The 23,495-nt window shown below is 41.5% G+C and overlaps 1 protein-coding gene across 3 annotated transcripts in view; it reads left to right on the top strand.

Annotated features, from left to right (window-relative positions):
- The window catches only part of nectin1b (nectin cell adhesion molecule 1b), a 166,137-nt gene that overhangs the window by 121,848 nt on the left and 20,794 nt on the right, over nucleotides 1–23,495 (top strand). For 2 of the 3 annotated variants that reach the window (XM_051957683.1, XM_051957684.1), the window contains exons 6-8: nucleotides 4,859–5,006; nucleotides 13,478–13,571; nucleotides 21,262–21,363. In XM_051957683.1, coding sequence (XP_051813643.1) covers nucleotides 4,859–5,006; nucleotides 13,478–13,571; nucleotides 21,262–21,363 — 344 coding nt within the window. Of the gene's footprint in view, nucleotides 1–4,858; nucleotides 5,007–6,723; nucleotides 6,940–13,477; nucleotides 13,572–21,261; nucleotides 21,364–23,495 lie in introns of those variants that run through there. The other variant, XM_051957685.1, reaches the window with a different exon arrangement.

Below are 23,495 nucleotides of genomic sequence, written 5' to 3'. Positions count from 1 at the left end.
TTTTTTAGTTTTACCTTGTATTGTCTTCTCACCAGTGCAGATTCTTTACTGAAATCTTCATTAGTATCTTTGATGCTAACATAGTCAAACAGTTATGAAGTCAGCAGCCAAACACAGACAGGATTCTGCTGCTCTTTTCAATGTAGTTTTGCTTATTATTTTGGTTTTATTGGTCTGCACATTTACTGTACGGAATAATTCTGGCATGAGGGTTATTTATACAGACGTTCTTTGGTGTTTGGATTTTGGTGTCACATCGATGATAAGGGGTCATATTTTTCAGGTTTGCCTTCCAAAGTGCAGCAGATTCATTACTGAAGTTGTAATTAATATCTTTATTTATAGAGTGAAACAATAGTGAAATTTGTCGACAATCACAGACGGGATTCTGCTGCTCTACTGACCTTTTTAGTCTATTTTTGCTCATTATTTTAGTTTCGATGGTCTTCATGTTTACTGCAAGGAATAATACTGTTATTAAACCCAATACAGACACATGCTTTCATTAAGAAACTCTCTGATAAGTCCCTGGTAGAGTTTTGTTTCTCTTCTACTCCTAAATTGATAGATTTTGGTGTCACATCAATGATCAGTGATCATAGTTCTTGGTTTTACCTTGTTTTGCCTTCTCATCGGTGCAAATTCTTTACTGAAATCATAATTAACATCTTTGATGTTAGTAGAGTCAAATGATTAATGAAGTTAGCAGTCAAATACAATCAAAAATTCTGTAGTTCTGAAGCTCAGTTGATCTTTTTAGTCTATTTTTGCTCATTATTTTGTTTTTTATTGACTGCACTGTACTGAATGATTCTGGTGTTAAACCCAATATAGACACAAGTTTTCTTTAAGAAACTCTCTGATTAGTCTCTGTTAGAGTTTTTTCTCTGCCATGCCTAAACTGATAGATTTTTGGTGTTACATGGATGATTAGGGGTCCTCTTTTGCATTTTACCTTGTTTTGCTTACGAATAAGTGTAGATTCTTTACTGAGATCATTGTTAATATCTTTAATTATAATGAAGTTAAATGAATGATGAAGTTAGCAGACGATCACAGACAGGACTCTGCTGCTCTGTTGATCTTTTTAGTCTGCTTTTGCTTATTATTTAGATTTTAATGGTGTGCACATTTACTGTACTGAATAATTCTGTCACTAAACCAAATACAGACACAACTTTTTAAGAAGAAGAAAGCCTCTGGGCACTAACTGCCCAGCACCAACCAGAAGGCAGTCATTTACGGAGCTCTGTGTCTGAATGTGGAAGCTGCTGCATTAACCAGAGCAACTGTATGAGGTGAAAACATCAAGGCTGTGTCCTCTGGTGGAGTTTTATTTCTCCAATGCTACTAAATCGATAGACGTAGCTTTCAGAGGAAATGCCACAGAGTGAAAATGCTACTAAAGGTGAAAGACTTGCATTTAAACATTTACCTAAGTGAAACATTGAGTGAAAATTAGAAGCACAAGTTCAGCGCACCGCCTCGTCTTCTTACATGCAGCACATATTCAAAACAAACCTTATTAGCTGTTTTCATGCACAGAAAGTGCATCTCCCTTGAAGCCGTGAATCTTTCCTAGAAAACATTTTGCAATACTGTATGTAACAATACTATTCGTACCAAAGCTGTGTTTATCTTAATGTGTAGCTGTGGTTGCACTGCTTCAACGACTTGCTGTTTTCACTCCTTGGTAGATTTTCCCTTTCCGGCTAAACAACATGGCACGAATTTGGCTCCTTTGTTTGATGACAGTGCTGAAGGTGAAGATAATGCAGGTTTTTTGGTGCCGGTACCAGCTCTGTTGGAGACTGTGACAGCAGGAAGGAGAGAAAATGCTGCATACAGTAGCTCGGTCCCAGTGCTTATTACTCTTGGCAACACGCTGCATGTTGTACAATGAGGACAAAGCCCTTCATGTAGTGCAGCCTCTTGTGTGCAGAGTGGGGATGCTTCCACAGAACTGCGTCACGCACATCAGAGAATAGTAACACATCAGATATTTGAGTCTCGGCTGAAGATTTGAGTCACAGCACAGAAGCTGAGCACAGTCAAAGGCTACGCATAAATATTTGTGAGTGACTCATGTAAACATCTCACTTGCCAGCTCGACTAAATTTTATTTTTCGACATCTGGACACTTGAACTCCGCATTCTAGACTTGCTCTCACATTCTTCATGTGCCCTTGACGGGTATCAAAGAAGTTCTCTTTTCTCAACATTCCACTTGTTGTCGGTTGGTATGTGGTGGAACTTTTATTTAATGAAACTGACCTTTGCGGTTCCAAATTCACAGTAATTCCCGTCCTTGAAAGCGCATTCCCCTGCAGTAATGGAGTGATCAAGCAGCAGCTATCTGGTACAGTTCTACTATCTTTCTCGCGCTAATTGAATTTGAAGGTGTGCTGTCGGGCCGCACACGGTGCAGAAGGGCTCGGCCTCTCGCTTTTGTGATAAAATTATCCCGGCTCAGCGTTATTGTGCGCAGCATGGGAGTGGCGGTGCATGCTTACTAATCGTTTTGTTTCACAGTCCACAACATCCGCTGCTGTACGCGACTCTAACATTTTGCAAATTCGTTTCCACCCAAAAACAAACGGGGCATATATGTGAAGATGGGTGCCTTTTTAATGTAGAAGTCGTGTACGGAAAATTAAAGCTTTAATTTTTGATGACTCCCCGGCTAGAAGCAGACAAAAGCCTCCGCAGCAGATGGCTCACCCGACTATATGTGTTAGGAGGTGACAGTGTAAATCCTGTGTGCTGAGCGCCTCAGGCTCCACAACAGGGAAATTGCATTCTGATCCAGTCCACTCCTCTGTGTATTAGTGTTATACAACAGACTATTGTGTCTGGCATTTGCATTAGGGCCATGAAATTCAGCCCACTGGCTTTCACTATGTAGCGCAATGAGACAACAGTAGGAGTTCCTGCTTATCTGCTCCCATGCTACAGCGAGATCACATTTAGGGCTGGTCTTCAAAGCAACTCCACGGTCATTTTCATTGAAATGCATGGCGAGGAGGGGCAGCATGTGTGGCTATAAGAGAGTCTGTTTACTTTCTGTTTGTGTGCAGTGGTTGAGATGACTTTTAGGTACCAGAAGAGAGAAAATTAGATCAGCCACAACAACCACGGCAGGACAATCAGATGGACACGATATATAATCGCTGACTTTGAGACGGGTACAAGGTGGGCTAACGTGCTCGCTATTGTGTTGGCTGTATGTGAACTGGTCCTCTGTGTATCCATCATTATGGGCGGTGAATCAAGCGAGCGGGGCTGTTGAGAAGAGGCCCCCTGGGAGCGAGGCCTTGTCCTGTCACTACCGGGAGGGACGGACAGATAATAATGGAGACATCATGAGGGCAGGAGATAGGCTTTCCTTTTTCAAAGCGCAAGATAGTGAGAATTCGCAGTGACCCATCACAACAGACTCGCAGCCATTGATTGGTCCCCGGCCTGTCTTAGAAAGGACAGCTTTAACTGCTCTTGTCGGAGAAAACAGATGCCAGTGCTGTTTGCTTTGAGAGAGGAGGGGGAAAAAAAGCTCCTTTATGCTTCTGAAAGGAAACAACTGTCCTATTTTAGTAATACCTGACATCATCCGGGACACAATGGAGGAAAGCTCACATGGGACCTGCAGTAATTTAGGTTTTCATCCGCGTGACAACAGATGAATTACATTCTGATGCGCTCTGATCACATACAGGATGAATTATTGTTTACCACATGTAAAAGCAGGAAATCAACAGGCCCCTATGCAAAGAAGTGACGATGATCTCCTTTTAACGTCTTTAGTTGAAGCGGTTGTATGTTGGCATCAAAAGGTATTTATTTTCCAATATTTCTCCCAGTTTCTCCCTCCGGCGCTGGTCACAGATTACTTATGACAGTCCCTTCAAAAAGCTCTCTGAGACACTTCCAGAGTGTGGCTCTCAAAGACGCTTCCAAAAATTAAGTTGAGGAGATGATAACGCTGTGCAGCTCTTTAAAAAATTGTTTGCATCAATATCTCGAGTTTTCCACTGCAATCCCTATGCCTTTTGTAAAGTTAACAGCCTTGACTTTATCAACAGAGGTATTGAGCACCGTGCAGAGAGTAACATCAACAATCTGCTGTGTTTACCGGGCTAGACCTTGATGTCTCCTTCATAAGTCAGTGCAGCTGACAGTAGTAGAATAACTTTTCCATGTTTTGCTCTCAACAGATTTAGGTAAATCGCTTCACTTTGGAAACCCCACACATTCTTTCTCTGCGATGCCAGAATTTGCTTTTGCATTTGTTACCCCCTGCTGGTAAGGACTTTAAAATATAATAGCTCTTAGGAGTGCATTTGGGTTCGCTGTCAAATCCAAGCCAATTTAGGCTTCTTTTGAGCAGTTGATGAAGTGCACAAAAGAAATGCAGCAGCTGCTGAGTGACCACTACAGTGTGGTTATTCATGCAGCACCAGGACCGACAGGACAATGGCCCCATCCCTGAAATAAGACTCTGAAAATAGTGTTTGGATGTGTTTTATGACAGAAAATGAAGCCTGCCAAATGTTGTGTCAAATGGTTTGTAAAGATTTCTCTCTACACCAGTTGCATTTGTCTATTTTTTCGGGTTTGTTTGTTCTTTTTGGATGCATTGCCTGTTTCATTTCGAAACCAGTCGCTGGTCCCAAATTGTTGTGATTTACAGCGAGAAGTTCTGCGAAAAACCTCATGATGCCTTCAAGAACACGACATGTGACATTAGTGGAGTCTCTTTGTTCTCGCTGCTGCTTTTTTTTTTTTTCAAAGTTCTTCCGAGCAGCATCAATTACTCAAAGAGCACCCACCCTGACACTGTTATTTCTCCTCTTGACTGCAGAGAAGCCGATGGCGCAGGGGCCCCCAGGTGGTGTTATCGGGATCCTTGGAGGAGTCGTCGCCATCGGACTCATCATTGGCGTGGCTGTTACTGTTTTCATGGTCCATCGGCGGCAGCAGAAAACCCGCACTGAGACAGATAATGACCTGTGAGTACCGAGCCTCTGCCAGAGAATATTGCAGGGGGCTAGACAGGTGGTAAGATTAGGTGTGCACTCTTGTCAGCCCACCAGAGAAAAACACTTTGAAAGGGCCGAAACGCTTTGTTTTTTTATTTTAGTCCAGGTAATGTGTTGGGAGACAGAAGAATATGCCACAAACATGCCACAGCCTCATTTATCCTTGACACCGATAATCTCGTTTCCTATAGGTTAGTTTATGAAAAATAATATAATTGCACTCATGCTAAAAAAAGCAAGTTTATCTTCATTTACTTTAGCACACAGAATCGATGATTATCATTAAAGCAGCAGCTATTAGGTGGTTGCTTGATTGTAATGTGTGTCTACAGAGGCCAATCCCCATTAAAACACTATTGTTTTAATCAGGACTGATTGGAGGAGCATGTGCTGCAGACTCTTCTCGGGAGAGTTTCACCTCTGTTGGATGGTTGTGATATCATCAGGAACTAAAGTCGATTTTCTAGGAGATGGTTGAGTACGCTGCAGATCCCGAGGTCAGACTGCTTCCAAATTCCTGCTCGGACGAACAGTTGGGGAGTCATGCAAATATGTTTTTATTTGAAGGAGCAATTAGCGAATGGGGAGCTGAGTTTGGAAACAGGCGAACCTAAAAATCAGATGCAAATTCAGATATTGCTCTACGTAGCTCGAACCCGATGCGGAGGTAGAACTTCAAGTCTAAATCGTGCAAAAGCAATGTCAAAAAGGTCACTTAAACTGAAAAGCGTCAGAAAGTCTTTTAAAGTCAAACATGTCTTTTGTTGCATCTATTCATTCAGCCAAATTGTTATTATAGACAGATTTAGGAAGCTGGTAGCTCTATTTGCTCCTACAGCTCCTCCTCCAGCCAACCAGGTAATTTTGTTCTGCCTGCAAACCAAAGGCCATGACAGTTTTGAACATTGCCAGCTGCTGCCCGTACACAGAGGGGAAAACAGAAGTTGCAGTGGGTGCAGCTGAGACAACAGCAAGCAACGGAGCTGTGAAAATCTAAAGTATCTTTATTTTTGCGTCATTGTGACATGTTAAAAGTCTCTGCCATCTGTTCAACTACAAATATCAAGAAAGTGTTTCCACTAAAGAAAGAAACGCGCATTTAAGTTGCGTTCTGCTAATTGCCTTTGTTTAAAACACCTGGGCGCGACGTGTAGCTCCGCGGTTGCCAGGGTTTCCATGATGCTCTTGGCTATACTGGATATACAGGATGTGAACCACATTCCCATGGGAAGGATGCCGCTGTGTGCAGGAGCTGGCTGTCCTTCTCCCTGGGAATATTACCAAAACAACAGAGGCCGGGGGTGTGCAGAGTCTGGCAGAGGGTGCACATGAGCCTTTAATCAACTGAGATGATGAGATTATAATGCTTATTTTAGAGGTTCCCCCTCCAGAATCTTGTAACTGATTTGACATCCAGAGCGGCGGTGCTAACATTAAACAGCGACGTGAATTTCTGCCAGGTTTTTTCGGTTCTCCGCCTGCTGCTGCCGCTGCTGCAGGTCCAGCTCTGAGGCCACAGAGACCCAGATACCACACTGGTTCCACTGCTTTTCAGGACAAATGAAGCACACAGACTCTTACCTCTCCCAATGCTTTCTGTCTCTTTCCCCTCCCTTTGCTAATCTATCTTTCTTTCTCACTCTGATACCGAAGTAACTGCTCTCTGTCTCCCACTCCACTCCCTCAGCATTGCTGTTGCTGCTGTTGCTGATAGTTGTGTGACACAGGGTCCAGAGAAGCCAGAGTCCCCCACAAGGAAAGTAGAGGCACTTGACCCCAGTCTGTCCCCTGCTGATCCCTGTCCTCCTGGATCCTCTATTCTGTTGCCTGCATGTAATGGTGGCCTGCAAGTGACATACTTGAGCACACCATTGTGAGCGCTGAAAGCAGACAAATAAAAAGCGATCATTTACTTGACACACAGTGGACTTGATGTCTAAAGAAATGACTGTTTGTTTTGATGGCATTCCACAAATTGAGACTCTACTTCAATTTTATGCATGACAAAAGAAAAAAAAATCAAGCATAATGGCAATGCGGCTTGACAAACAACTTTGAATGAAAATTAAGCTGGATGAAAACAGTGCCAAGACCAATTAAACCTAATCAAAATTCTAAAGATAAAATATCCAGCTCCACTTAGTTTATCAGATTCAGGGAGCTTGGACAAAACAGAATAATGAGACGAGATTTAACATACATATCAAATTGTTCATCAAAAAGGGAACTCTGTGAGCTTACAGAGGTTTCGTTTTACGCAAAGCTCAATAATAATGTTAACAGACCAAATTGTCCAACCTCTCTCTCTCTCTTTTTTTCCTCCACCTCTTGCTCTTTCCTCCTCCTTTTGTGTGCATGATTTCTCGTCAAATATGCATGACAAGAGTTGTCGTCATCAGTGCTGTAACTGTCGTCGTCGTTTCCCCCTCACTAGTTTTTTGGCATGTATTTGCTCGATGTAGTGAAATGTGATGCAAAAAAAAAGAAAAAAGCTTTGCGATGAAATTTCTTGTCTATTTTCTTGTCATCAAACATGTTGAGTGTCTTATGAAGAAACTGTTTACTTTATTTTGAAATGTCTATTTATGTGAATGCAGACAAAGGTGCGGTGAGAATGTTTTGGGGGTTTTATTTGTAATGTAGACAACCACTGCAGGAGATTCATAGTTTTATATGAGTGTCTGATGTCAGGGTAAAGGGGAAGCATTTAGCCTGACTGTTTAATTCTGCATGTTGATGAGCTGTTAATCAAGCTTGGGCATTTGATAACATGCCTGACTGCACCGCCAGTCACGCCTCTGTTTGCCCTTACAAAGCAGCACATGATGTGACTCAAAATTGGTCAATCCTAATAAATCACTGGCCCTTTAGAAGCTGCACTGGCACAATAGTCAACTGATTATCAAAATAGATGGGCATTGTCAGGGGCGATGTTCACAGAATAATGTGTTCATCGCTCTGTCTTTCTCGCCCGGCCGTGATGTATGACCTCCAAAATGCGGTAAAGCGCTGCCAATTGTGGCACCGTGGATAAAAAAATAAACATAAATAAAATGAATTCTCTCGCTGGTGTTCGCTGACATACAGCTGGTGTTGACACAGTTGTAAATACTTTGTGGTATAAATCACTTTGATGCCAACCTCCTGGGCATCATTTCCAACAATATATCTGAAAAGAATCACGTGCAGAATGTAAAAATGGACCATATCACTACACAATATCAAGACTTTTATTTATTTTTCCCCCTCTCTCAAGAATTTATCCATCTTGAGGGCTGGGGATGGTTTTCCAGGACTGAAATGTAGCATCATTGTCATTTTGGAGGAGATTTGGAATTACTGACAGCCTATCAAGTGAAGTGTGTGTGTGAATAAAGCAGCTGTAAAAGTAGATGTGTGCTGTAGCAGTGCATTTGTTTTTGGGTTTGTTCGTTTTTTTGGGGGGGAAAGAGAACATTGGGTGAAATATAGTAAATTGTTCTTGTGCTTTTCACCATTGCTGTGTGAAGATCTTTCTAAATGTGATGAATGCTCATTCATTGTTGGACACCTTCTTGCTTGAAGCTGTAACCAAAATAGGACTGTTTTTTTTTTTCTTGTCTTTCTGAGTCCTTCAACATTGATTGTTATTGTACTCGGTGTGAATTCAAATCATTTCATTATTGTTTATGTGTGGGGAAAGAAAAGATGGTGCTTGGTTTAATCTGTTCAGAATGTCATACATGCAGTACAACTTGTTTATAACAATCACCTTTATCTCCATGTATTTTGTACAGCAGTGTGTGTATACTAGTAACAATGCCTGAGGGGTTTTGGAAACTGATGGTGTACAACTGTAAAGTTAAATGTTCTAAAAAGCAGGAAACTTTCATCCAGCAGCAGAATAAGTTTTTGATAAACTTGTCAAAGAACAACAAAAAAAGAAGTCATTTTGTTTCATTCTTTTTTTCGTTCTTTTCTTGTGAGAGACGGAAAAAAAAACAAAAAAGCTGAGCTCTGCAGAGTAATTGTTGTCCGCCTTTTGAAAAGATCGGAGCTAGACAAAGCATGAAAGTAATTGCCTCCTAAAGATCAAATCACATTTATCCCGTCTTGCAATTAAAAGTATCATTAGCATTTAAATTGCCAAATAAGATTGTGATCAACAGAAATCAATGAGAGCACCGAGGATCAGCTCAAACACTTCACGTTGTTTTCCACGAGCAGGGCTGCGGTCATACTGTGGCTCTTTAATCCAAACGCTTCTGGGAATGCGACACTTCACTTTCTCTCCCATACAGGAGGAGTATTTTCTCACTGTCACTCTGAGGGACATCTTAACTCTGATTATCGGAGCAAGAAAACTGCCTCACTCGAGCAAAAATTCCTAATAGGAAAGTCACTTCTCTTTTTTTTTTTTCTTTTTTGCTGAGTGCATTGTAAAAGTCATTTTCTTTGCTGTAAATCTCCCCTCACAGATTACTCTTCTCAGTTTAAGGATTAGTTATGTTTTCTCCTTGCTATCCTCCTTAAATCTCCCCTTAAGCTGCCCTGAGCCTTTTGTAGCCAACGGAGCGAGGAGGAGCAAGGTCTTCAAGGTGGATGTCTGAGAAGGAAACAGTGCAAACTTGAATGTAGCTTATGGTTCCCTGCCCAGTGCTTTCAGCTCCCCACAGGCTTGTGGCGCTTGTCAGCTTTCATTAGAGTCTGCATCTCACACAGCCAACGCCCCCATGCTGCCTTTGCATCACACTCGGCACTGAGGCAGTCTGTGTGATCACACAGCTGAGATGCTCGCGAGGTGGTCAAGCTGAGGAGAACATCGGCGCATCTGACTAATGACTGATGGAGCAAACATTAAGCCCGAGCATTAGTGAGATTAAAATGCATCAGGGGAGAATTTGGAGGCGGTGAATATTTTATTCACCATATGGCAAAACGTGCAGGATCACGGCAGAAAAGCAAGCTTGATAAATATTTAAAGTTACGCCGCCTATCCGGCCATACGTTAGCTCCCCTTTTGTTTGGGTTAATACTGTCTCTTACATTACATCATTTAATCACCAGATGCAGTTTCAGACAGTTAAAAGCTTCACGTCAGCTGGTCACTCAGACACCCAAAAAAGCTGCATTTATGAATTAATCAACAGCAAGAAAGGAGACATAAATAAATCAATTCAGGATCAAAGGCTAATCTGATTTAGCTTGAAGGCAAGCTGTGCATAGGAAAAAATACTTGTCATTATTATTGTCTAGAGAAAAACATTCACCAGTGACTCAGTAACTGTAGCTGTGAAGCTTTTTTGTCATAAATTCAGACAAAAAAACATTCCGCTTCACCTCGTGTGCATGGGAGTTCACTTTGTGTAGCTGTCCATGTGTCTCATTCTGTGTCAAAATTCCATATTACAGGCCAATTCTGCGCACACTATAGAGAAATATAGCAAAATACTGGAGGTGAAACTTTGCTCCTGCCTCTACAAGACACTATTGGCCCACAATGCAAAAGGATTGAAGAAGCTGATAGGCCTCAGGAGTGCAATTTCGGCCATCTTTGTCAATAATCCTTCTCACCGAGTTAATTGCTGAGATCTAATAACGGAGCAACATCGCTGAAAAGAGCTAGACACGGAGACAGGTTTAAACGCTCTTATTTTGTCAAAGAAAACAAAAGTGAATGGCACCATTTAAGCCAAACGGCTTGCAGATCGATTTGGCAGTTTTAAGAGTGACTGAATTTACCTGCCGTTGTTGCTCTCACGCATAGATTTCTAGTAAAATGAGAGATTAATATCCACGTTTTTGCATTGCTCATGCAGCTTCTCTCTCTGAGTAAGAGATTATTCTATCAAAGTGCTCGGTTGGGTATGTTTTTGGTGCATCAGATTGTTAGCAGATCTCAGCAGTTAACTTGAGTTAAACATTATCATAAGTGGTAGAAATAATGACCAAAAGTAGTTTGAATATACTGGAATTATGCTTTAGAAGCTAAATTTAGCTTAATTTTGATTACAGTGTATAGCCGCACAGTTCAATACCAACAGGAGAAACATAGGAACAAGTGGTGGATTGGGTTGATTTCTTTCTTCATAAACATCTGCAAATACAAAACATAAAGTAATAAAACTTCCAAAAACAGAAGCATTAAGCTCTTCTGTGTCAAAGTTTTACATTCAGAAGTTTCCAACGTCACTGTTTGTTTGATGTTGGCATCCATTAGTTTATTACTTTGTAGCTTCCAAGATAAAAAGGTAAATTAAAGCTCCGCATACTAAGAACAACAGCATGTTTTTAAGGCAGTCCTTTATCCGTCTGTGGTATGGAATCAGGACACAGTTTGAGTGACTGTGCACACACATACTGTAGGTTTACTTGGTATCCATTTGAACAAAGTATATGTGTGTACGCTCGGCACACAGAACGCTTCATCAAGCACCGATACTACTCTTTTTGCTGCGTTTTCCCGTTAATGTGTAAATGGCAGTGACAGTCTACGCGCTGACCTTCGTCTCCCGAGGCCGATGCCTGTACGTAACACGATTACAAACGTAGCTGAATTCAATCAGGAACGGGGGGATATGACAGGGAGAGAGCGGTTGCCATGGGGTGGTAGTCATGAGACAAGGGAATTTCTTCATGTTTGGTTAGATTTAATAAAGCCTCTCTGCATATGGGGCCCCGGCACTTATTTGAACAGGCAATGAAATGCAATCATCAGAGGTTCTGTGGGGTCAAATGTAAGTTAAGAGAAACGCTGCAGGATCTGAATGCAAATGCGGCATTGTACGTAAACACTGTGTGATTTCAGTCATGACAATGTGCAACTGATTTGCCCTAAAAAATGCAGCAAGTATTGTGTCAAATGTTGGATGACGCCACATTTCCTTTTTCATGAGATGGCAATTAGGTCAGAGCATGAGATGTTCATTAGCGTTCTGTTCCAACAAACTGAGGAGAAGTCATGATTTGGTGTCGCAGTGTGTGCACAGGGCAGAGAGAGACTGCAAATTACATTTTGTATCATACATTTCTTGAAAGCGAATTACCTTGTCAGCTGTCACCGCTTTTTTTTTTTTTTAAAGTTCTCACCTGTATCAGAATCCAGTCAATCATAAGCAATGGATTACAATACTTTATAATGAGCGCGCTGCTGTACCTGCCGAAGCCGCGTTTTCCACAAGACTCATAATTATCTGTCTGCGAGAAAATGGATGTTTTTCATCTGGAGGCTCTGCGAAGGAAGAGGTTATTGCAGAAGATGTGGTTTGCTGCACGCCGCCTCTTCTGTACATTCGCTGCGAATGTGTGCTGCAGGCAGAGGAGGGTGCCACATGAATCTGGCAAGTGGCACGGCAGCCCTGTCTGGAGACAAGGTGATACGGCCTGGAAATAATGAGCGTGAAAGAAAGAGTTAAGAGGAGCACTCATGCACAAATTTTCTGCACATTAAAACGCCAGCATGGCCTTGCGGAAAGGTCATGTTATTCAATAAGGACGTGAACCAGTGCGAATGGGAGGCGGGGGGAGCCGGAGATAATGCATGTAGGTACACAGCTCAGTGTCTGTGCTCCACTTCATTATCTTTGATCACTCCTGATATCATGTCAGAATACAACAGATGACATCTGACTGCCAGCATGTTTGAGGGAAGGGGTTTGCTTTGTAACGACTGCGTGGCAGCAACCCTTCTGCTTCCTTGTCTCAAATAATTATCCAGATGCACTTCACACCATTTCAACATCAAGCTTCCAGTTACTGCTGTCTGTCCTGTTCACTATTTAATTTTCCTTTTTATTATCATATTAATGACTGTGTGCCAGAGTGGCCTGCATCTCCGCTGTAAATTTCACTGTTGATTTGAAAGAAGATAGCTCGCTGTTCTGCTAATGGCGGCACCAAAACAAGCACAGGATGCGGCTGCCGAGGCTTTGTTCTTCCCCAGGTGTGCCGACAGAGGGGCGGGGCGAGCGCCTCGGGATTGGGGGGGTGTTAGTACCCGGGGGGAACCAGAGAAAAGGTGGGGAGCAGAAGCGGCCCGCTGAGCTCTCGGTGTCACAGCGCAGGACGATATGTCAAACAAACAGTCGCTGCACAGTAGGCAGGGTGTTTGTCCACGTGGCACTCTGGATGAGGCTCAATCCACCCTGAGGACTTGACTCACACATGCCCTTCTCCCTGCCCTCCTATACCCCCTCCATTCCCATCTCCTCACCTCAGTGTCCAATTACAGCCCACTCTCATTAGAACAGTGTCTCTCCAGCGAGAGCCTTTGAAAGGGCAGGGATGGCTGCCGCTGCAACAAAGCCACCAACACGAGATCTATCAAAATCCAAGGAAAGAGTGGAAAAAGGCAAGTGCAGGCAGGACTTCTCATTATAGAGTGCTGTAGAAGGTGAGGGACGTAAAGAGTGGCAATCCCTGGCTGTGCTGAGTGTCATGTTATCTTTTCACTCTCTTAACAGGACTGACCTCCCACCCGCCCACAAGCCGGCCCCTCCCCCGCCCAAAAAGAAGAACAGTGACATGAAGGGACACTTGACATCCGATGACATCCAGGTGAGTGCCTCATCTTTCTCCTTTTTACTTATTTCTCTCTCTGGGTGAAATGCTAAGATTTCTGAAAGTGAAATTCAAGGCAGTGAATACTTAACAAGAGAGCAAAAACAAAGTCGGAGCACAGAGAGTTGCATTTATACGGCCGTAAGAGCAATTATGCCCATTTAATTTGTCTTGAAATGTCATTTCCTCCACATCAGATGGTTGGTGTTTGAATGGTATCTATTGTAACAGTCAGTTTAGTGCTGTGAGGCTGTTTTTTTCCCCCATGTACAATTTTACACAGCTGCCTGACGCAACTTGTCACAAAGCTGCTTCAACAGTCCACTCACAGTACAATTAAGAGAACCTGAATATGTCATTATAGCAACATCTTGTTATTACTAAATGATTAATTTTCCTCTTAATAAAAAAAAGTAATTGTCAGTGGGTCATTTTTGACATAAATATCCATCTTGTACTGAGCATAAATCTCAAAAAAAGAACCTTATTGCATGTGCTGAATGCTAAATGCTAGATTCAGTTCGTGTACAGTTCAATGTGTACCTGAGCAGAGAAGTGGTGATAATTATATAGCAACGCTACAATCTTGTAATTTCACGTTGCTTTTAGTTTATTTAACCTCAAGAGAGCACTTGGTTATCACAGCAGGAAGGTTCAAACCCCGGTCAGATGCTTTGGTCTCCTTCTGTAGAGTTTGCATGTTCCCAGTACTTGCTTGAGTTTCCTCTGGGAGCCCAAAGTCATGGAAAACGTGTCGGGTTAATTCTCCAAAGTGGACTGGATTAAAGCAGGAGCAGATCCCTGGATGCTGCACAGTCACTGCTCTTTATATCGAGGACGGTTGAATGAAGTCTGTGAATTTCCCACCGAGGATCAGTAAAGTACAATTTTAACTTTAAGATGTGTTTTCGTCATTTCAACCAGCAGATTAATATGAATCAGAGGCAAACTATTTGCAGAGTAAGAAAAATCTACTGATGGAACAATTCTCTGAAAACACTCCCCACTCGCAGAGTAACTACAAGAATTGCTGCTCAATCTTTAGAAGTGGTAATCTAAATCTACGAACATGCAAAGGATGGAGTGATTGCATGAAAGCCAAATATTGCAGTTAGCTCTCCTGGTGAAGTCACTTCCTTGCAGAGCTCTGTCTCCCTAAAGCAGCAGTTTTATAATTAAAATAGAGACAAGTGAACTATGAACACTGACATTATCACAATCTACAGCTATCTACAAACAGTGATCTGAGGAAAATGTGCAAAACACTCCACTTGCACCCCAAATGCAAGTACTGCTGCTTAGTTTTTCGTAGTGGTATCGTGTGAATCTACAAGCATTCAAAGGATGGAGTGGTTGCATAAACACCGCATGCTGCTGAGGCTGCTCCCTGGCAGAGATCCATCTCCCAAAAAGTACATCTCAAGCAACTAAACATGATTTTGAGAGAAATGTGGTCCAATTTTTGAAGTAGGTATCAAAATATGGTTCTAATCAGTGTATCTTTGGTCTTTTTTGTATTGTTCCCAACCTGGCACTCCTTTTCAGCCAAACCGTTCATGTATTTGATGAGACTCATCACCACAGTAACCCAGAAGAGAAGAAGCTTCTAATGTATTGAGTTCCAATGCAAACCTTGATGATTTCCTAAAGCTAGCCAAGTAGTTTTGGTACCTAAACCCAACCAAGCTTCTAACAAGTAGTTGATATTGTGAAAAAGTCCATTTTAACCAAAAGCATGATCTTTATGTAAAGCAGCTCCAATGGTTTACATGCAAATGCAAATGAAATTTAAACCTCCTGGATGGAAGTCCTGCATCGGACTCATACCAACGCCACCCTCGGTGCAGACTTTGTGGCTCTTTGAAAGCGGAAACCTTCCCTACTATGTCATACTGTTACCTGGAGAAAATACGTTTCTTTCAAAATGTACTCGAGAATGCAGTTTAGCTGTATAGGACTGTAATTTTTGGGAGATAGGGTTGCTTGGCAGGTTCAAAGAAGTAGGCCACACTCTCAGCATGTCCCTAAATCCATAATACATCTAATTCTATGCCGGTTTTCAGTGTGTGGTGTCTTCCCGCTGGAAAAGTGACAGAATTGAGCGAAGTCAAAGCAGACTGCATATATATGGTGGATTTTTATATGTGCTGTCAACCGGGAAAAAGGTGAAAACTAATTCTGGATGGTGAAACTGTGCCAGTAACACCTCTGCAAACAACAGCATGTGCTGATTCCTGTGCTAACGGTAGAAATGCATACACTATCAACATAAGTAGCGTGAGGTGTATTGAATCAATATCTAGTCTTGGAAGAGACCACTCGTATGCTCCACTGCAGTTATGAAATTGCGACTAAACCACGAATTGCCTTGGGTCATAAAAATATTTCCGAGCTGCTCACTCGCAATTTGAAACCTCACTTTCCGCGGTCACAGCGATTCTGCATAGCTCCTTGTTGATGATTGGCTCCTGCTCCGTGTGACCAACAGTTCTAATCAGCTGGTGGTCACACAAAACAGAATTCCTCTGTCAGCCTTGCATGAGAACAAAATGTTTATATTGTATTAAGGTGTTTAAGGAGCACCAAATCTAAAGGAAACTCTGGATTACTGTAGCCTTGCATCAGCGTTCGCAGTAGTTCTGTCCACAAACTGCAGTTTAGCAGCTCTCGTAGGAACAAAGAGCATTTACACATGAACTGCCACAGACTTGGTGCCTGCAGAGGTTGCACTGACTTTGTCAAGACCTTGTCAAGGACTGCAGTGTATCTCCACAAATTGAGGAGATAAAGTGGAAAAAAAGAATTATTAGAATCTGAATAATTGAAGATTTCACCTAACTGTCAAGCTGGCCATCGCATACCAGCACTGCTGAGATTTTAAATCTAACTTTATGATACTCTTCATAGGGCCCAAGGTCAAACTGCTGGACATCTGGGCTGAGAAAGTAATGGAGAGAAAGAAAAAGTAATGTGCTCTCCTCCTCGGCACAACTGCTGCAGAGTCCAGAAAGGCGTCTAATGCCTAACTGGTGATTAGTAGAAAAGATGAGGCTGCAATAGACACATTACAGGATTTAATGTGTTTGCTTTTTTACGGCTGCCGTCGCTTTAAAACGAAGCTACGCATTCAGCAAAGTTGCATCTGGGAAAATAAAAGTAAGCAAAAGAAAAAAAATATAAGAGCAGGTTTATGACATCATGAGTGCATGCATAATCATTGATCTCTGATGCATTAAAAGAACAACTGTTAAACTAGTGGGCACGTGCAGTGGAGAATATATGCAAAAAAAGATTATTTTAATAGCAGCAGCTCAGAGCTCAGTAGCAGCACCTTCAACCGTCAGCTATTTTAAATGACAGAACAGGTCTCAAAAGATCCAAGATAAAAATAAGGTGCTAAGGAACAATTGGAGCTGTAATGTTAAATCACAAACCCAGAAAGAGTATCATTAGGTGTTCCTTCCTGCCCTAAAGCCTGTCAATCATCACACGATCAGCATCTGCAGAACCACCAATTAGAGCTGCACATTTAGCTCAAAAAGATTTCTGTTTCTCACTTTCTCTCAAGGGTAAGCAGTAGATGCTATTATTGAAACAGGAGATTGTTGGGGGTTTATTTCAGGTTGAAGAGTCTGGCAGCGTCTCAGTTTTACCATTGTCCGGTGCACAGAGCAAAACTGGCAACGCTGCTGAAGTGTCAACATCAAAAACGCTGAAGTCTGAGAGCCAAACGGACAAACATTTGTCTGGGAGGCTGACGTCTTCGTGGTCTGAAGACATGTTTCCTCCCCCTGATTGCAGTCAGTGAAGCTTCGTACTCTGGTGTCGACCGCTTAAGGCCCTGTCACACTCTAGCGTATAGAGCCAGTGTATGAGGAACTTATGAACTTTTAGGGAATACGCTGACATACGCTGAAACACGCTAGGGGTACGCTGGAATACGTTTCGACTACACCGGGGTACGTCCCTGTATGCTGAAGTATGCTGACAGCCAAAACATTTTTTGAACATGCACAAAAAATTTTCAGCGTATGCCGACGTATGAATTTTATGCTCCTCATACGTCGGCATACGCTGAACACGCTAGAGATACGCTGAAGGTACGTTACTCATACGTTGAGTACGCTTCTCATACGTTGAAATTGAGTGGGTCAGGAAACCTAGCGTTAAAGGCCCTGTCACACTCTAGCATATAGAGCCAGCGGATGAGGAACATATCGAATATTTCGAAAAATTGTTTATACGCACAACTTTTCAGCGTATGAGGTCGATTTTCGGTTAATGACCGTTAGAGTAATGTGAGCCTAGCGTACCGTCAGCGTATGAGTAGCGTACGCATAGCGTATGTCAGCGTATGTGAGCGTATGTGATGTGATGTGTGTAACAATAGGAACTATTGTTTAGTTCCGTGTTGACACACAGGCTTGTTTTTGTGTGACACCGCCCGAGTTAGCAGACCGAGCTGAATGTATGTACCTTACACGCCGAAGTTTTATTAAAGTCTATAACCTGGTTGGGTTGAAACAGTACTAAGTGTGTCTGCTTCTTGAGAAGATAGAACAGACTATAACAATGTGTATTTGAGTTGAACGTATACCGACATATGAGTAACGTACCTCTAGCGTGTTCAGCGTATGAGGAATGTTGGCATACACTGAAAATTATTGAGTATGCTAGACACAGAAGAAAAAGGCGTAGAATGAGACTTTAGGCTGACGTTCCGCATACATTTCTCATACATCGGAGGTACGCTGATATACGTTACTCATACGTCGGTATACGTCCAACTCAAATACACATCACATCACATACGCTCACATACGCTATGCGTACGCTACTCATACGCTGACGGTACGCTAGGCTCACGTTACTCTAACGGTCATTAACCGAAAATCGACTGCATACGCTTAAAAGTTGTGCGTATAAACAATTTTTGAAATATTCGATACGTTCCTCATACGCTGGCTCTATACGCTAGTGTGACAGGGCCCTTAGATGTTCCATTCTTTGCCTTTTGATGTGAAATGAGTGAAAAAGTTCACCATGTTGACAGGCACCAAAGGGCTATTTTTGAGCATCAATTTAGCTGCCTTTTGATCCTTAAACTGGGCAGCACAGAGGTATGAAACGGGGGGGAAAAAAGCATTGTTCACCAACAATAGCATGAATCTCGCACATTTTTTCGTGGATTGTTCTGGACAGCTTTGATTTCTTTCGTTCACTTTTTTTTCTTTTCATTTGTGCGAAATGCTCTGGCTAATGTTTAATGAAGGGTTTTTTTTGGGAGTGGGGGTCATCTGTCATTACAATATTAGTTAATTGCTTTGTGCCATGACAGGCCTGCGGAGCCCGTTGTGAGTAGCCCACCTGAAAAAGCCTTAAAAGGTGTTTCACTGACAGAAACGTCAAAATGTACTTTGTGATTACGATGAGGTTTGACAGATCAATTACAAGTGCACTGCGGAGAAAGTCTCAGATCGACAACCTACTGAAAGTGAAAACTATAGAGGAGCTCACTGCTCGCTCTGCTAATACGCAGCCTCCATTATGCCACAAAAAAAAAAAAAAACTGGAGAAACAGCAGAACCTTGAATTTTAATGTGAGGAACTTAGATGTAAAGCCTGGACCCCAATCTAATCTGCTAAAATATGAAGTAAAAGTAGTTGCCAAATCGTTTATTTTTCACATACGCTACCATTCAAAAGTTTGGGGCCACTTAGAAATGTCCTTATTTTTGAAAGAAAAAAAAGACTTTTGTAGCTGTAAACGGCTGATTTTTAATGGAATATCTGCATAGGGGTACAAAGGAACATTTCCAGCAACCATCACTCCTGTGTTCTAATGCTACATTGTGTTAGCTAATAATGTTGAAAGGTTAACTGATGATTAGAAAGCCCTTGTGCAATTATGTTAGCACATGAATAGAAGTGTGAGTTTTCATGGAAATTGTCTGGATGACCTCAAACTTTTGAATGGCAACCTTCAAAGTGTCTTGAAAAACTGATGATGTTTGAAAGGTTCACACCCAATATTGATTTCCTTGGCATTTATATGAAGTGAATTGCTAAATGTAAACTACTAATGGCATTGTTGTCGATGCCTGACCTGCAATCATTCTCATTCTAATTCTCATTCTAATTTGAATTATTTTTCTCATTCTAATTCTTAGGATTTTCCTATTCTAATTGTCATTCTCATTCAGATTTGTATTATAATTCTATTCTAATCATCATTGTAATTCTTCTTCTTCTTCCCATTCAGATTTTATGCCTATTCTAACTCTGATTCACATTTAATTCTTCTACTCAGTCTTAATCTAATTCTCATTGTTATTCTCATTGTTATTCTTAGTCTTATTCACATTCTAATTCTTACTATTACTCGAATTCTTTTTCTTGTTTTCATTCTAATTCTTATTCTTACCCTAATTCTTATTGTTATTCTACTTCTGTTTTCCCTGAACTTGAATGGCTCTAACTTCCAGTTGAATTTTCCTGAAACATCCTCATATCTTCACTGGATATATTCATGCCAAATATAATATTTCACTGCCTCTTCATGAAATCCAAGTTACACTGATTCCAGCAGTTAATTAATCTGTCAATATTATCCCGTTTTGTTTTATACTGTCAAATTTCAGCATCATCTTCTCACATCTAATATCTTATAAAGTTGAGTTAAGGCAACATCGATTTGAATTTGCAGAGATCAGATCTCCTGTTTTTTTTATAAAGTTTTTTTCTCAGAATAGTAGCCTACAACCATATTGATATATCTTCTGCACAAAGAATATAAAATCTGATAATTTATTTCAAACATGTTTTGGAAGTTTAACATTTCTCTCTATAGTCCAGTTTTCAAATCCTCAAATGCAGAATAGATATTCGTCTGCAACTTGATCAATACAAGTGAAAGTTGCAGCAAATCTCATTTCAGAGCATCTCTGCTGCGGCACGAGGCCAAATTCAAACCTTTCAGTCAGCAAAACCAAACCACAGGAATGAAACCTGCCAGAATAAACACAGAAGCAATGGGACTTTAATCCAAGACAAGACAGGCAGCTCAGTTAAAAATAGTTCCTATTTTTGTTTATTGTAGGATAAGAATATCAGATTTGCACTGGTTATATTTAATAAACTGTCTTTGAGACACGGTAATTAATCTAAACCATCTATTTTCGAATCTCATGCCACCTTCACGTATGAAATAATCTCCCAGCTACGAGGCGCAGTCGGTCCCTGCAGCTGTACAGTCGCTTTACCACTTCTGCTTTAGCCATTTCAGAAGTTTGCATCATGCCCTTGTGTGATATGGAAGTGATTAATTTGACAAAACAACTTTGATGCACATATAGAGTTCAACAGAGCAGCTGAAGTTCAGTCTGCTGTCGAGCCGCATTCTCTGCCAGATTTGAGATTAATGCTGCCGGTTTCTGCTCATTACCGCGGAAAAAACAAATGTGAGCAAATGAAGTCAGAAACTGTCAACATAATGTTCTGCCGCTGACGTGCCGTTGCTTTGAACTGATGTGTGTGCAACAAAAGGTAGAAGTGCTGTGATAGACTAATTGCGAAGCCAACCAGGGCGAGGACTCCGGTCTAACCTGGTTTGTTGAGGTGGTGTTTATTTTTGATTTTCTTTTGGAGCTCGTTATGAATGCTGCTGAGCTCTCGGTGTTTCCTGTAGGTGGTTCATCTCGACAAGGAGGAGGAGATGCAGAAGCTTCCTCTTCAGCCTCCTTATTACGACATGGCGCCCTCCGAGTCGACCCCCTTCACCGATAAGCCGGTGAGTACTGTGCTTTATCTAAGAAGGGGTCATCCACGGTTTTTGGTCGAAACTTTCTGCTTGGACGTTGATTCCACGATAAACGACGCTTCTATTCTGTCATTTTTCTTTGCTCATCTGGTGTTAAAAGTAGAAGGTGACCAGTAAATCCACTGACTAAAGCCCCCTTATCTCATCATCTACATCAGCACCTCTCATCTTGTATGTAAACCCGGCCCGGCCTTGGTGGAGTATCCTGACCCCAGCACTCCCCCGCTCTCTTTGCCCGCCGCCTCACCTCCCCATCCACTTCCTCTAATCCACCGTAATTACTCGGTGTGTTCGCCTGGCAACCGGGCGCAGATAGATTGCAGTGTGATGCTCTACAGTACACCATCACCCCCTGAGTGTTAACTGTCGGCTATGAAGTGTTTGCTTTTGCTGTATCAGATGCCTCTTCTGACTGTGGTGAACCTCCCTCAGTGGCGCAGATGCTCGAGAGCGTTGGGAGGAGGTGGTGGTGGAGGGAGGCTTGTTTGCTTTGGCTGGAGTTTTCTGCCTTTGAGCGAAAAGAATGAAACTCTGTGGAACTTTTACGTAGACAACGTGCTCGCTCGGAAGCAAAACCCCTTCAGCTGTGTCTCCGGTAAATGCGAACACAACCACAGAAAGCTAACGGGGTACTATTTTCTCTAAATTAGCGCTGCTAATTTTACCTGCGCTGCTAATGAAGGTAAGAGGTGTCACGTTGCCGGTAACAAATAAACAGCTGCTGTTGGTGCAGATGGGAAAGTGCTCATGTGCAGAAAGTGATAGCATTAACATGTGCGTGTCGCTTGTGTCTCCATACACTGTAAAATCCCATCACCAGTGCAGTGAAATCAACTTGTACTCCAGCTTCATGCCAACTGAATTTAATATCTGTTGTTTACTAATCTGAAACTATGTCAGAAGTTGCTTTCATTCGTGCAGATCTTGATAATTAAAGGATAAGTCTGGTGATTTTCTATAGTTTTCTTATCATAGACACAGTAGATCATTCTCCAGTGTATCCCTGGTTGCTGATTTAACTCCTAAAAATGCATCTTTGTGTCTCAAAGTCACATATTTAGATTTTTTTTTAAAAAACATCTTTTCTACTTTGAAATGACTTAAAATGTGACTATCTACGTAGTCCATGCCCCTCTCACTGTATTTAACAATACATGTTGGAATAGGAAGCTGATTCTGAAGAAGAAAAATGCAAGCTGACAGGATGGATTCCTTTTGTTTGTTATGTATGTAGTCTGGCTTGGTGTTTTTGCTATCTGTGTACTCCAGCTTTAAGGTGGGAATACTCAGCTCATGATATAATTTTTTGTATAAAACTCACCATATGGACATGTTACCAAGGTGGAAAACTTTACTTTGCTAATACCAAAGGCTCTATGAAGAATAAAGAAACTATTAAAAACGCATCACTGAGTCACCACCACAATTAACATACCCATTATTTATTTTTATTCCTCCATCCCAGCTGCTGGAAATACTCTGTAGAGCACCAGATGTGTACTAATACACTACTATCGACACTATCTGTCAAACATTTTAGAACACCTCAATTCTTTGTTTTTTCATGAAATTCAAGCAGTTCAAGTTCAATGAATAGCCTGAAATGTTGCAAAGGTAAGTGGTGAACTGCCAGAGGTTAACAAGAAGGTAAAGTCACCCAGAACTGAAAAATAATGTACATTTCAAAATTATACAAAAAGGCCTTTGTCAGGGAACAAGAAATGGGTTAACAGCTCAAAGCTGTTCTGCAGTAATGGAGATTGATGAAGCCTAGAAAGTTGGTGCTACCAAATCCTACAGGTGTCCCAACTTTTCTCGATTACTTACAACCCCCTCTGTCAGCAAAAAAGTTACACAGAGACAATAACATGAATACATTTCAATAAAAAACTGAAAAAATTGGGGTGTTAATATACAAAAATCTTTTTTTTTTCATTTTAAAGTCTCATAATCTGGTTAGAACGTCTGAAAATGACATTTACATATCATTCTTCAGTGAAAAATGGAGAATTAATGAATGTACAAATGTTTCTGAGAATTTATTTCCCCCCACATATTTACATATCATAATTGCTTAAGTTGTGCACTAAACCAAGTTTGTC

The sequence above is a fragment of the Acanthochromis polyacanthus genome, chromosome 13, assembly GCF_021347895.1.
Source record: "Acanthochromis polyacanthus isolate Apoly-LR-REF ecotype Palm Island chromosome 13, KAUST_Apoly_ChrSc, whole genome shotgun sequence".
In the NCBI taxonomy this organism is placed as follows: Eukaryota; Metazoa; Chordata; class Actinopteri; family Pomacentridae; genus Acanthochromis; species Acanthochromis polyacanthus.
This window is presented reverse-complemented; position numbering and strand designations above follow the sequence as displayed.